Source organism: Pongo pygmaeus, chromosome 2 (genome assembly GCF_028885625.2).
Source record: "Pongo pygmaeus isolate AG05252 chromosome 2, NHGRI_mPonPyg2-v2.0_pri, whole genome shotgun sequence".
NCBI lineage: Eukaryota > Metazoa > Chordata > Mammalia > Primates > Hominidae > Pongo > Pongo pygmaeus.
This window is the reverse complement of record NC_085930.1, coordinates 91344936-91360976: the sequence shown is the minus strand read 5'-3', so window position 1 is coordinate 91360976 and position 16041 is coordinate 91344936. Positions and strand designations below refer to the sequence as shown.

The 16041-nt window shown below is 42.0% G+C and overlaps 1 protein-coding gene across 4 annotated transcripts in view; it reads left to right on the top strand.

Annotated features, from left to right (window-relative positions):
• Nucleotides 1-16041, top strand: part of PTPRG (protein tyrosine phosphatase receptor type G) — a 735948-nt gene that overhangs the window by 561999 nt on the left and 157908 nt on the right. For all 4 annotated transcript variants that reach the window (XM_063661893.1, XM_054483420.2, XM_063661892.1 and 1 more), the window contains exon 6: nt 9120-9186. In XM_063661893.1, coding sequence (XP_063517963.1) covers nt 9120-9186 — 67 coding nt within the window. The remainder of the gene's footprint in view (nt 1-9119; nt 9187-16041) is intronic.

Genomic DNA, 16041 nt, shown 5'->3' with positions numbered 1-16041 from the left:
GAGACCCTTAAATCAGATGCTCCGACAGCTTTAACAGTAGCTCCCTAAAAACAATTTTCACTGGTTTGTCTGTGAATGAAGTACAATGTTTAGGTGAGTTAGCAAGTTTATTTCATAGAGGATGATGACAAGGAGCATAAGTTTCTCTTGTAGTATCAGGCAGCAAACCCCTTCCATGAGCCCATGGTTTGGAATAGGGAATGGCCTGTGAGGTATTGCTTAGGAGAGTGAATTGATACTTAATCTTCAGAGACTACATGATGAGAACAATCATTCAGTGCTGCAAGGAAGCACAGAGCAGAACTACCCCCTCTTAAAAGAAAAAAAAAGCTTTGGGGTATGTAATTAGTTTGCACTTAACTTAATTGCTGTGGATATGAAACAGCAGCGCCCATGCCACTGCATAATGCCCTGTGCCTTGTTCAGTGGCACCTTTCACTTAGGTTCTGTGCTGCAATTAATTGGTTTTCTATGTTTGTTTAAACATAAAAGCTACTGAAAATTCTATATCCCAGAATTGATTATCGACGTTTGTTTGCTCCATTTGGGGTTTGCTCATTATTTTTGCCAAGTTTTCGTGGTTGGAACTTGGATTCTAAACAAACTGCTTCTTTTCAAACTCTAGAAACAGTGACATAGCAGCTGAGGTCTATGAGGGGCAAGAACTCATCTAGAAGGAGGGGAAATGCCTTTTGATAGCTGATGCAGCAGTGTAAGGAAAATGGTGATGTGTGGGTTCATTACAGAAGCCAGGGCCCCCAACCTCTCTGTGGGAGCTAGAACTAGATCATCATTTCTATGAGGGCAGAGCACTGTGATTTGTTCAATGACATATTCTATTCCGCTACTCAGTTCTTGGTATACGGTTATCTACTGCTATGGAGCAAATTACTACGAACTCAGCAGCTTAAAATAACACACATTTATCATCTCACAGTTTCTGTGTGTCCTCAGATTCAAGGTTTCTCACAAAGCTACAATCAAGGTGTCAACTGGGACTATGATCTCATCTGAAAGTTCAACTGGGGAATGATTCACTTCTAATTTTACTTAGATTGCTGGCAGAACCCAGTTCCTCAAGGGCTATTTGACTGAGGAGCTTAGCTTCTCCTTAGCTGTTGGCCAAAGGCCACTGTCAGTTCCTTTTGGCATTATCATAGCTCACTGTAACCACTAACTCCTGGGTTCAAGCTATCCTCCCATCTCAGCCTGTGGGGTAGCTAGGACTATAGATGTATACCACCAAACACTGGCTAATTTTTAAAATTCTTTTCTAGAGATGTTGTGTTGCCCAGGCTGGTCTCAAACTCCTGGCCTCAAATGATCCTCCTGCCTCAGCCGCCCAAAGTGCTGGAATTACAGGCATGAGCCACTGTGCATGGCCAGAATCTTTCATAACATTGCTTTTGCCTTATTCTACTGAATAAAACTAAGCCACTAGATCTAGCCCACCCTCAAGGGAAGGTGATTATATAAGGGTCTGAATACCTGGAATCAGGGTTCTTTGGAGGATCATCTTAGAGTGAGCCCATCACAGCCTGCAGTAGAACTCAGTACATATTGGTTGAATCAATGAGCTTAAGGAGCTGGTGCTTATAATTCGGGCTGAGGGCCCCTAGCATTGTCCCCCTGTCACCTTTTTATATAACTATAAAGGGGTATTTAAAGTCATTTAGGTCATTTTTAACATTCCACATATGATACCTACATGATATTTACATGGTCTTCCCCCGTTCCTAATACTGCAAAACGATAATCTTACCTACTCCTATGGAGGGGTTCTTTTTCAAAAGAAGGATCAACCAGGCAACCTCTTTGATCCAATGTGCCTTGTCTCTTATATTTTTCATGCTGCATACATGGTGGGAATTTAAAGCCATCCCCACTCAGTGTTTTCTGGATTTCGAGCCTTTTGTAAATGGAGTGCCCCTGAGCAGCTTTTTGCTTCCAGGGAATGAAAAAACAAGGGTGAGAGTTCACATCTAATGTGTTTTGGTTGAAGTAACTTGCTACATGTGAAAACAGTCGGCTCTGCCTTCTTCACTAAGCCTTTGATATTGTTGGGGCTTTTCAGTGTATGGCGAGATTATTAACAAGGGAAAGTCAAAGTTGTCCAGCACTGCCACACAGAATCAGGAGAAACTTGCAGGCAAGTCACTGAACCTGAAATAAGCTTCTTTTGCCTCAGGCTTCCCCAGATCTCATACTTTTTTTTTTTTTTTTTTAAATTCAAAGGTCATGACAACATCTGTGTGAAACAGTTTGCATTGTAGCTTAAGACTCTAGGTCATGCTTTGCAAAGCTGGAATTTCTGTTTTGCTTCTCCAGTTCAGGAGCAGACTGCACTTTGAGAAGATTGGCAGGGGTGGGACAGACAGGTTCTGGTACCCCGGCTTGAAATGCTGTAAAGCCTTTCCCAAAACCTTCTTGGCTCTGAAACACAATGTATTAAAAGGACAGAAGGACAAAAATCACCATGTGGCCCCTACGGGAGTACCATTTGCCAGGCAACCCAGCCATCCCACTTCCTCTTTCTCTTCTGCTCTGGCTTTGAAATGGCATGTTGAGAGAATCTAAAGTTTGATCCTCATGAAAATGAGAAATTGCCTGTATTGACAATCTGCAAGACTGCTCCTGGCAAAATCTGCCATTTTGTACGGATTTGCTACCAGCCTTGCTGTCGCCCTGCGGGGATTGGTTTTTTCCAAGTAATGCACTCCTCCAAGCCAAGTCTGACAATGAGATGGTAAATACTCTGGTGGGTTGGGGAGGCAGGGGCAGGGGGCCAGAGAGTGGTCAGTTTAAGTAGATCAAAAGCACAAAATTCATTTCCTCAAGTGGCCTTCTCTGACCACGAATCTCAGTTCTCTGGAGATGAATAACCTGTGAATTAACTAGCTTCCATTAATATTATGAATTAACAGTAAGTAAGCCATGTCCGTGCTCAAGCTGCATTTAAAGGGGGGAGGGTGAATCCTATTAGCATTTATAGTTGTGTTTCCTTTTCATATTAATCCCTTCCCAAGGCAGAGGAATTAGGAGTTTTCTCATCTGCTGACGGAAACCAGTCCCAGGAGTCTGTCCCTGTCAAATCCTGGAAAATAGGTGATGATACAGGGCCATACCTTTTGCTTCAGACAGGGGCACTTCTGTGAGAGGCCTCAGTGACATTTTGCTTATCTGTTAGATTAGGCTTAATGTATGATCCTGGAATTTAGTAGTTGCATTTAAAGCAATTCTCTAGACCAGGAATCCACACTTGGTTACTCATCTTTATCGGAATTTCATGAAAAGTCCTACAGGTTTACAGAGCTCCTTTTTCCCTTGCCATGCATCACTCTGAATTGTGTCTCTGTATTCCTCTCCGACTTATTTCATGGCAGTTTGGAATGCCACATGTGCCAACACCTCTGATTCCGCTTTTTGTAATATCCCATTGCAGCAGTGATAGGATACACTAGAAAATGATGTTGGAATGTCAAAAGGGAAAAACTGTATTTCTATATCAGAAACTAAGACCATTGGCTATACAAGAAGGAAGGCAATATTTGTGAAGACTAAAAAGAAAAGTCAGGAAAAGAAAATTGTTTTCAATATAGCTCAGTGGTTAGTGGTTTCATGCTAAAATTGTCTTCTTGAACATGGCCAAATTTCCTAAATTATTGCCAAGTGTTTAACTTACTAATAAAGGAAGCCGGGCAGTGATCTCTCTCTGGATAAGGGCTAACCAAAATGCAAGGATGCAAAATAAGCAAGTTATAAATGCTTTGTGACAGCAACGTGAACCAAAATCTGGTTAGTGGTCACTAGGATGTCTAAGTCAGAATGAAAGAAGCTACAGCATCCTTGCCACATGGCTCTTTAGCTAAGAAGGAGGGGAGATTCAGATGTGAAATCAAACATCCTGAGAAGTGCTTGCCCTTGTCCTAATACAGCAAATTAGCTTCTGAATACACAGTTACCTGCTAACTGCTGGGGTGAGTGAGTCCTCTTCTCTGCAATTCTGGAAGGCCATGTGGAGTCTCTGGTCCTGCCGTTTGTCACTTTCCTCTGCAGCCATGGTTAACGGTATAGCCATTCACCCTCAGCATGCATAAATCCTTTTTTCCCACAAGAGGATATTGGCTGGATGTGATGTTTATGGAAATAGAGGAGCAGCTGGCGGTGTGGGATTCAAGGCAAGTAGGTTGTCTTGACCATCCTATTTAGAAGATGGCCAGGACTTGATAGAGCAAAAATTATTAGGATCCAAGTCAAGGGCCAAATGGCGTGGGGGACAGTAGAAGTAAATGGCAGCACATATCTGAACACAGGCACATGTCGTCTGATGGGGTCTCTCTGCTTCCTTTTCATTTTACTTCAAGCAAGAGTAAACACAGGCTCCTGTAGAGCCTTCAGATAAACATATCTCTAGAGATTATTGATAGCTTGGCTACTAATTTGATAATTGTGTGGATCCTTATGGTGGGCTATTAATTGAAAAGAAAATGTTACGAAGTTTAGATTTCATGAGCATTTATATGAATTTGGCCTTTAGTCCAAACCTAGGTTTCAGGGTTTTTCTGTATTGTCAGTGTCTCTATATACTTTGGTTGTATCTAAAGACAACTGAAAAGCTTTAATTCAGAGCCCTCTGTCGAGTTTGTGTGCCATCCTTTTGAAGATGACTAATGCCACGAAAGCTGCTCTGAAGTGGAAGTGCCAGGAGCGAAGTTTTGTAATGAGAGTACGAACTCTGCAGGGAAAGGGGGTGTCTGTTTCTTCTAGTCCATTTTAAGCTCATTTGTGCAATTGCTGCCTTCTCCGTATTACTGCATAACTCCTTTGATCTTAAAGTGGAAGGAAGCAAATTTCAAGAGCCAGGATCACTTCTCATGTGGCTTTAAAAGGAACAGCATATTACAAAATTGAGTGGATGTCAAATAAAACATAAATTTGGATCTTTTGAAATTTTGACTCAGGGAGGTATTACTTTCAGAGCCAAGCACATTGACAAGCTCAGGGATAAATTGCATTTGTTTGTCATTCATTTAAATTCGAGTGTTAGGTCAACTTGTTGCCCAGTGTTATTGTCCTTTATTGGATGTGGCATTTGTACTCAGCATTATACTCTAAGCTTTAAACGTTTAATCCTCATGACAACATTATAAGACTGTATCCCCATTTCACAGACAAGGACACTAAAGCTGAAAGCATCCATACCTGACTCAGAATTCCATATTTTCCTCATCCCTGGCCTCCTGCATCCTAGATGGAGAATAAAATGTAAACACAGGTTGCTAATACAGCCCTCTTCACTGTTGTCATATTTAAAAGCAGCCAAAATTGCTTAGCTTATGCCCATGAATTTTTTTTTTAAGTGGCAAATTGATTGAAACAGTGAGTGAAAGGGATTATTTCAGTTAGGGTTATGCCTGACTGGAACAAATCCACTTGTTAGCATGCTCTTTGGATTCCCCACCCTGACTTTTGGAACGAAGACATAGACCAGAGAATGAGCTCAATATTATTAGTAAGTTACTTTGACCAGCCAGTAATCTCCATTTTCTCTCCTTTTCTCCTCATTCATCTTAACCCCAGCCATATTAACCACCAATGAAGACGATGGGAGCTGAATGGATGTTGTAGAAGGCTTTGCATTTATGCAGTTGTTTAGAATCTGGGGTCAGGTTCCTGAGCTCAGATGAGGTGAAGTCTGAGTATTAGACACAGAGAAGCTGTAATCAGAAATGACCAAAAATTGAACCTGGACTAGGTTGACTGGTTGTTTTCCTTTCGCATAGCCTATAAATGTTATTGGTGTGTGTCAGTCATGGAAGATTAGAAACACTTTCTTTGAGCCTTCACATTATCAGATAATACTAAATGCATTAAAAAGTTCCTGTCCTAGTCTTTTTTGTGCTGCTATCACAGAATGCCACACTGGGTAATTTATAATGAACAGAAATGTATTTGGTTAATGGTTCTGGAGGCTGAGAAGTCCAAGAGAATGGCCCTGACATCTGGCAAGGCTTTCTTGCTGCATCATAACCATGGCAACGAGTATCACATGAACAAGAGAGAGAATGTGAGAGAGCAAGAGGGGGTTGCAAGGGGGCCAAACTCACTTTTATAACAAATTCCCTCTAGCAATAATGATGATAATCTATTCATGAGGGCAGAACCCTCATGACCTAGTCACTTCTTAAAGGTCCCACTTCTCAACACTGTTGCATTGGGAATTAAGTTTCCAACACGTGAAATGTTGGGGATGCATTCAAACCATAGTGGTCCCCCTGACTATAAAATATTCCCTCTCATTCAGGATCCAAGATCAGAGTATCTGAGAAACGTTGCCATGGTAGAGAAGGGATAGCACCTTTTTGGAGGAGCGCATGAGTTGATCAGGTGACCAGCAAATGCTGTGTCTTGTGATGTGGAATATTACTGGGAAACTTCTAAGACAAACCATAAGCCGGATATATTGTTTCAAAAAACTGTTGGTATCATAGCCTGTTTCTCATTTTTTACCTTTGCATACAACTCATAGAAACTAATGGCTAAATTTTGCTGTGTACCAAATGATTCCAGTTAGTTAAAACAAATCGTTTTATGGGTCAGTAAGTTGGCTGGTCAGTTCTGGGTATGGTCAGTTGAGCCCATCTCTGTGGACTGCAGATGGTTCCACTGAGGCTGGATGGTCTCAGATGGACTCACTCACCTGTCTGGTGGTGGCAGGCCAGTGAGTGTAGAAGAACGTTAGCTAGGACTACCTATGTCTACTCCTTGTAGTCGCTCATCCTTTAATAGGCTAACTTGGAATTCTTCATTTGATCTTAGGATTCCAAAGAATCTGAGTGTTTTATGAGCTTGTGTCTGTATCATGTTCACTAATTTTCCATTCACTAAAGCAAGACATATGGACAAGCCCAATTTCAAAGAATGGAGTAATTGGTGTACACTTTTCATAGGGGAGGGCAAAGTCAAGTTGTAAAGGCGCATGGAACAGGGATAGAGGGAATTTGTGGCCATTTTGTCATTTCTCACAGATATTAGGGTAACTAACTACAGGTAGTTAAGCTGGCATCCCCACCAGAATGAATCAAAGGGACCATCTTTTTGTCTATATCTTCAATTTGATACAGAATCATTCTCTGGGATCCTTATTTTATTCTATTCTGGCCTCGTGAAACTTGGCCACTTTTACTGGTTAGGTTCTCTTCTCTTGCATTCCTGAGCTGTAATTCCATTTTTGACCAGGTTTTAAAATTTTGATCAATTACTTGCTAAGGTACAAATACGATGTTTCTTCTAATGCAATTTTGATTTGGTGTATTCTGTGCATAGTTACCTTTTAAGAATGTTTCATGCTTCAGTCTCTGGCTTGAGCTTCTTCTCAGGCAATTTGGAAGCACACTTATGCCAACTCCCAGAATTCCACCTTTATGGTCTGATACACTGGGTTCCTATTCACTGATTTTTTTTTTTGTATCTGTAGTGTTTACAATGTGGTAGCAAATTCCACATATTTTATTAGTCTATAAACATAATGCTGTGTTTAGTAGCACCTGTATTCTGAATTTAGGCTCTAGACATTAAGATATAATCACTATTAACTCATAGAACATCTAATGAGGGCTTCTGACCCTCGACCTCTGCACCACTGACATCTTAGCCAGATAAGATGTTGTAGAGAGCTATTCTGAGCATTATAGGATGTTTAGCAGCAGCCCTGGCCTCTACCTTGATGTCAGTAGCCCCTCCCATTCTCATCCCCCTTCCACTGCTATGTGACAACCAAAAATGTCTCCAGAGATGGTCACATGTCCCTCTTGTAGGGCAATATCTCCCCCATTTGAGAACCACTGCTCTCTTCTGGAGATGCTGAAGCTTAGGAGAGATGGAAGTGTGTGGAGTGTGTTATTGTCAGAGAGGACACACTAGGAACAGCAACCCAACAGGGAAAATTTGTAAGAGTAGAAAGGAATGTGGAAAATTTTCAGTCACCTTAAAATTCATTCTAGGGGTGGCTCTTGATTCCGCTGAATTGACCTGAAAGCATCAAATTGGATTGTGCTACACAGTGAAAGGTTCCTCAATATCTCAACTTCATTATGTGAGAAGTGGATTAGATGTAAATACTATCAATGGGGGATGGGGGAAGCAGAAGCTATGCTGGCCATAGATAATAGATTTTTGAAAAACTCATTATTTTGGAAAAACTTAAATATACATAAAAGTAAAGAAAATTGTATAATGACCCATCCTGTACCCACCATCCAAGGTCATAAATGATTGATTCAAGCCAATCCTGTGGCATGTATACCCCACTCACTCCCCCTGCTGTTCACTCTTGGATTATTTTGAAACAAATTCAAGATGTCATTTCATTTCATTTGTAAATATCTCTATATGTCTAAAAGAAAATACTTGAAAGCCAAAATTGTAATATGCTGCTAGAATTTTAATCTTCTAGAATGGGCAAGAATGAGGAGTTCTGCTGAGTAGTATCAGAAAGTTAAGGGAAAGAAGAGGTGGGAGGAAGACTGAAGAGGCTTGACTTTTGGGGGGGATTAAAAACCCCAGGAGGAAATGAAGGTGGGAGACACTGTCTCTTCAAGCTTCTCTCCCCTTCTCTTTTGCTTTCCATAATTTTTAGAGTATGTGATTTTTTACAGGGGACTGGGATCCTTACGAAGGAGAATAGGCTGGCAGGAAACAGATTCATTTTCTAAAAAGAACGGAGAAACACAATCACCAGAAGATGCTGAAATCTTCTGTCAATGATGGATTGCTCTCTTATGACTTTCAATGACTTTTTAGCCGATTGGGCCTACTTTTAATAAAACAAGGCAAGAAGAAAATCTTGCGGTTGCTTTTTAAGATTTTGCTAGGACTATAGTATTTCTCTCCTGTTATAATGTATTCTGAGAAGTTTCTTTCTTTTGATTTAGACTTCCTCACTTGATTTTACGATGTCATAAATCTCCTGCATTTGGTGAGAGCCATGGTGTATGTGAGACCTAAGCAGCTTGCTAGATAACATCTATTCTCCCGCTTCTCTTTAGAAGATTAAACTGAGACTGTTGTGCCTGATGCCAGAATAGATTTAACCAATCATGTTTTTCCTTTACATATAGGTCAGTCCGAGGGACAATTCTGCACTGGATCCTATTATCCACGGGTTGAAGGGTGTCGTACATCACGGTAAGTATGCCGCATACACTTCCTTTTGCTGGGATGTGAAGGGCTCAGATCTCTACCTAAAGGAATCAGGTTATCTTGCAGAGGACAGAGGGTGACACCCATTCCTCATCCCCTGATGTTGAAGGGCATTAGAGCCATTATTTGATGGGTAAAGAGCATGCCCATTTATTACCTGCAAATGGGTCTGGGTTAACAGTAAGCAATTTGTTTCTTTTCAGGTACCAGTTTGAATGCATATGTTATAAATCAGAACACCTTAAGATGTACTATTCTTATGTGTTGAACTTGCCATTTGTTTCATATCTCTCCTAAAAATATTATTTCAGTTGTCTTTTCACCTATAAATGTTTGGTTTGCGTCACAGATCTAGGGAAGCATTTTAAGTAGCCGGACAAGTTATTAAACTTTGCAGCATGTGAACAAGCGTCATGCAGCTACTAGAATGGAAAAGGCCAGGCTGCTGTTCTGTGCTGCAGATCTCTTATCCTCAGGCATAAAACCGGGAGAGAAAGTAAGATAAATGGGTTCTGTCTTTTCCAACTGGTTTTTATTGGAAGAATTTCCCTGCAACTTTATTATCAGCACTGCATCATTACCTGTGACATCAAGATCCTCTAATTTCAAAAGTACCCTTGTCACAGTGAGGTGTGCAGTCTAGATGTAATGTAATGATTTGCAAAGTTTTAATAATCTAATTAGAATTCCAGAGACGTTGACAGAAATAGCATTAGTAACCATAATAAATCTCCCCTTCATCTCCACAGCTGTGATAAAACATCTTCGCACCTTTTTGAGAGGATTGTCTTTAGACATTAGCCAACTCCATAGAGCTTAACAAACATCTTCCCCCTCTCTTTCCGTGAAACTAAAACCAGTTGTCAGGGGTCAATTGGAGCAAGTAGGATTTTGGATTAATTGTTCCGTTCTCAAAATTGGTCAGTCATGTAGCAGGTAACAATAGTAAACCTACTCAATGTAGAAAAATAGGGTTACTGAAAACACCACATAGAGGCTTTCATTTTAAGATATTTGTGGGCCAGGCATGGTGGCTCATGCCTGTAATCCCAGCACTTTGGGAGGCCGAAGAGGGTAGATCACCTGAAGTCTAGAGTCTGAGACCAGCCTGGCCAACATGGTGAAACCCTGTCTCTACTAAATACAAAAATTAGCTGAGCATGGTGGTAGGCGCCTGTAATCCCAGCTACTCAAGAGGTTGAGGCAGGAGAATCACTTGAACCCGGGAGGCAGAGGTTGCAGTGAGCCAAAATTGCACCATTGCACTCCAGCCTGGACGACAGAGAGAGACTGTCTCAAAAAAAAAAAAAAAAAAAAAAAAAAAAAAAGATACATATTTCCATTGCTTCTTCCCAGTTCTCAGTTTCTGGAAGGGTACTAGTCCCATTCTTGAGGGCTCTTACTTCCCAAAGACTCCACCTCATGTCATAAACTTGGGGATTAGGATTTCAACATAGGAATTTGGTTAGGGGACACAAACCTTCAGGTGACAGCAGAGGCTGCAACATGTGGAAAAACGATATCTGGCTCTGGGAGGGTTGCCAAGATGCCCGGGGTGTGGTTTTAACCCTACCCTCTAAATGGGAAGTCAGACGAGACCTGCAAAATACACTGACCTACAAAGGAAGTTCACTTATTCATTCAGCAGAAATATATTGCATGCCCACGCTGTGCAAAGCCAGATTTGGAGCACTGATTAAGACACATACAGGCCAGCTCTCATGGACCTAGAAGGGAAATGAAGTGCTGCCTTCCTCTCCCGCCAGTCTGCCTGGTATGCAGCCCCTCCCAGCTTGTGCATTTGCTGTTTCCTCTGTCGGGAGAGTTCTTCCTTTGCTTGTGCCAAGGGTGTCTCCTTCTTATGCCTTCAGGTCTCAGCTCATATCTTGCCTCCTTAGAAAGTTGTTTCTTAAGTATCCTATCAAATTATTCATCCCACCCTACTCCCATCACTCTCTGTTACACCATCCCAGGTTTCTTTCTTCAAAGCACTTAAATGTATCTGAAATAACTGTTTGTGTTTTTGCTCATCTATCAGCTTCTTGGGTATCAGTTTCCTGAGGGCAGAAAACCATGTTGATGTGGCACGCTGTGTCCAGCAAATAGTAGGTGCTCAGTATCTTAGCCAAATGACTGAATCAAGTAAGCATACAAATAAATAGGTGAAAATTTTCAAAATATAAAATGGGATGAAGGGAAGGAGGAGCTAAAGCCCATGTGGGTTTTGCCTTGATTGGGAAGAAAAAGGAGTAGGAGTATGTCGTTCTTCCAAAAGGGAATGGAGGACATTAGAAATAGTTTAAAAACAACAACAACAACTTGTTGGAGGCCAGGGGCAGTGGCTCATGCCTGTAATCCCAGCACTTTAGGAGGCTGAGGTGGGTGAATTGCTTGAGCCCAGGAGTTCAAGACCAGCCTGGGCAACATGGCAAAACCTTGTCTCTACAAAAAAATACAAAAATTAACTAGGCATGATGGTACATGCCTGTAGTCCCAGCTACTCGGGAGGCTGTGGTGGGAGGATCACCTGAGCCCAGGAGATTGAGGCTGTAGTGAGCCATGATCATGCCAGCCTCCAGCCTGGGTGGCAAAGTGAGACTGTCTCAAAAATAAAAATAAAAAAGCTTTTGTTGGAGCTAGAAGCATTTCAGTTGAAAGTCATGTGAGGGATTTGAATGATCTGTTAATTTGAGGGAACATAAATAATCATGTCCTTCACAGTCTCTGGCTTGGGAACAATGACAGATATGTGTAAAGAGAAAAATCAATATGGATTTCTGTTGCAGTTCAGAAATGACTTTTATTTCTTCAGCTCTGGGAATCATATATTAGAATGTTAATTTCTCATTAATTTTTTTTAAACAAGAAGCATCTTAAATATTTCTTCAGCTGAAATGTGAAGGAATAACTTGCTCATATCAGCCAACTGTATTTGGCAGTTGGTCATTAGGGTCCTCTGTTAAGCAGACACCAAGGTGGAATTTGAAGTGCAAGAAAGATTTTTGGCAGGGAGGGACTGCCTGGAAAGGATCAAATGGAGAAGGACCAGGGGTTGGTGGGGAGAGCGTTTGGGCCACGCATAGTGCAGGTCTGACACCTCTGCAAGGAGAGAGGTGAGCTAGGAGGATTGGCTGAAGGCAGCTCTAAGGAAGTCTTTGCCAAGCTATCAGAGAGCCCCAGAGCAAAGACTGCCCCTGAAAGGAGTCCTGTGTTGGCAGGAATGGCCCAGCTCTTGTTCCCCACCATGTGTTGTCATTGGCTGGAGCATCGCAGCAAGAATAGCCTGATTGTAGATGCTGGGCAGATCCTGGAGGTGCAGCTGCTGCAGGCTGTCAGCTCAAGAAGCTCCTCACAGCAGCTTGTCTCTGGAAGGGGGATCTCAGGGGTGCACGCTTAAGAGTGGCACAGAGCTTCACATCCCCTTCCAGAGGCACCTTCCTAATCACACTCCCGTAGTGCTCAGAGATTCTTACAAACAGTCCTGGCTCATTCTGTCCACGGTTACTGAGTGCCTAATCTCAGTACACCATGAAGCTAGGCATTGAGACATGGACCTGCCCTCGCCATGTATGCATATGCTTGGTAGAGATGTACAATTAAGTATGTAATGACATCAAAGTGTGGAAACCAGCACACTTAACTCGAACTTTGGTGATTGGAGGTGGCTCAAACCAAGTGAACATTAAGACCCAAAGAGTGCATAGAGATTGTCCAGACAGAGAAGGGATGCAAGCAGGACCCGTATAGATGTAGGTGTCTGTTGGGAAGAAAGGATGTGGTATCTTTGAGGCTTGGAGAATGGTGACTGATATGGTTTGGCTGTGTCCCACCTAAATCTCATCTTGAATTCCCATGTGTTGTGGGAGGGACCCAGTGGGAGGTAATTGAATCATGGGGGCAGGTCTTTCCTCTGCTGTTCTTGTGATGGTGAATAAGTCTCACAAGATCTGATAGTTTTAAAAAGGGGAGTTTCCCTGCACAAGCTCTCTTCTCTTGTCTGCCGCCATGTGAGACATGCCTTTTACCTTCCACCATGATTATGAGGCCTCCCCAGTCACATGGAACTGTGAGTCCATTAAATCTCTTTCTTTGTAAATTGCCCAATCTTGGGTATGTCTTTATCTGCAGCGTGAAAACAGACTAATACAGTAACATTGCTTCTCTATTGCTTTTCTAGGGAGAGACACCCTAGAAACCTCTTGACCACATAAAGTGCTGTGTCTTACATGTTCATTTGTCTAGGCAAATAGTGATTTTTACTAACTCAAAAGCCATGAGGAAATATAAATAGAATGGAGTGAGGTGATTTGCCATTGATTCTGGTCCCATCTATCTACTCATGCAGTGATAGATGGAAGCACTAAAATGTATCTAATCAAGTATTTTATTTGCCCTATTATCAACATCCACTGGAGAAGAAAGACTTAGGGGAAAATTATAAATCCTATTCACTGTATTGGTTCAGTCATTAGCAGCACTTTTTGTATATAAGAACCAGCAGTTGCAAGTGGCCATTTCTGATAAAAATACTGATCGCTAAGAACTTAGTGTAGTTCTGATGTGTTTAAAATCCATTTTTTAAAAAAGTCCTCTTTGTGAATCGGTGTAAAATACAGTCTTTCCTTCTAAGTGAGAGGCAAGAGGTCAGGTGAATATGGCAGATGAGGCAAAACTTTGCAGCCCAATTTGTTCAACTTTTGAAGCCTTAGGTTGTGCAGCATGTGGCCAGGCATGGTCATGGAGAAGAATTGGGCCCTTTCTGTTGACCAGTGCTGGCTGCAGGTGTTGCAGGTTTCAGTGGATCTCATTGATTGGCTGAGCATACTTCTCAGTTGTCATGGTTTCGCCAGGATTCAGAAAGCTGTAGTGGATCAGACCAGCAGCAGAGACCACCATGATCTTTTTTTGGTGCAAGTTTGGCTTTGGGAAGTGCTTTGGAGCTTCTTCTCAGTCTAGCCACTGAGCTGGTCATCGCCCGTTGTCATATAAAATCTACTCTTTGTCGCATGTCACAGTCTGATCGAGAAATGATTCATTGTTGTTGCATAGAATAAGAGAAGGCCACACCTCAAAACGGCAATTTTTAAAAAATTTTTGCTCAACTTATGAGGCACCTACTTATCGAGCTTTTTTACTGTTCCAATTTGCTTCAGATGTCGAACTACGATAGAATGGTTAACGCTGAGTTCTTTGGCAACTTCTCATATAGTTGTAGGAGGATCAGCTTCAATGATTGCTCTCAATTGGTTGTTGTCAACTTATGCTTCTCATCTTCAAGGCTCTCTTCTCTTTTGCAGAACTTCTTAGACCACTACTGCACTGTACGTTCATTAGCAGTTCCTGGGCCAAATGCGTTGTTGATGTTTTGAGTTATCTCTGCCGTTTTACAACCCATTTTGGACTCGAATAAGAAAAGTGCTCAAATTTGCTTTTTGTCTAACATCATTTCCATAGTCCAAAATAAATATAAAATAAACAGCAAGTACTCAGTCATTAGCAAAAACACAAAGTGAGACATGCGCATTAAAATGATATGTAACATAACCATATTTATTGAAGAATGTATTCCAATATCATTGTTGCAAATTTGAACAGTGCAAAAACTGCAATTCCTTTTGCACCAACCTGTTTGCATCAACAATTTTACCTAACTGGTCCATGTTAAGAAATGTGTGTGGGCCGGGCACGGTGGCTCATGCCTATAATGTCAGCACTTTGGGAGGCCGAGGCAGGTGGATCACCTTAGGTCAGGAGTTTGAGACCAGCCTGGCCAACATGGTGAAACTCCATCTCTACTAAAAATACAACAATTAGCCAGACATGGTGGCATGCATCTGTATTCCCAGCTACTTGGGAGGCTGAGGCAGGAGAATCACTTGAATCCAGGAGGCAGAATTTACAGTTAGCTGAGGCTGCGCCATTGTACTCCAGCCTGGGTGACAAGGGCAAAGCTCCAAAAAAAAAAAAAGAAAGAAAGAAAGAAAAGAAATATATGTGCATTATACATCGCTTCTCATCCTTTCAGCTAAGATCGAGTGTATGTGCATTATGTCCTGTGTCAGTTAAAAGGTATGTGTTTTTTCTTTTCATGTTGTTGGAATACATAATTTCTCTTCCTTTTTATAGTGCTCACCCCAGGAAAATCCAGCAGGCTGTTTGTGTACATACACATATACTGTCAAAAGGCTTCAAAACACCATCCTCTTGTGTCAATTGTCTAAAACGGACCACTTTTGTATTCCTGATAGGAAACTTGCCTGTAGTGATTGCTTGGTATTTTATCATTGTCTGCTTGTCTTCTTTTCCCACCGCTTCCTCACTGTCACTTTCCTCTCCTAGAGAATGTACCATCTTAGTGAGGCGTAATAGGCTTCTTTTTCTTTCAGAGGAAATGTGAGGGGGACAGTCAGAAATTGCCACAGACAGCTGGGTACAGTGGCTCACACTTGTAATCCCAACACTTTGGGAGGCTGAGGTGGGTGGATCACCTGAGGTCAGGAGTTCGAGACCAGCCTGGTCAACATGTGGAAACCCCATCTCTACTACAAAAATTAGCCAGGCATGGTGGCGGGCACCTGTAGTCTTAGCTACTTGGGAGGCTGAGGCAGAAGAATCGCTTGAACCTGAGAGGCGAAGGTTCCAGGGAACCGAGAACGCACCACTGCACTCCAGCCTGGGTGACAGAGGGAGACTCTGTTCCCCTTCCCCCACAAAAAAAAAGCCAAAAACAAAGAAATTGCCACAGACACAATGAAATCTTTTGCTGATCAGAGCTAGACAGCTGCTCTCTCTCTGTCTTCCCTTCCCTGGCCCTTCCGAGAAAGCTATCAGTGAAAGGAC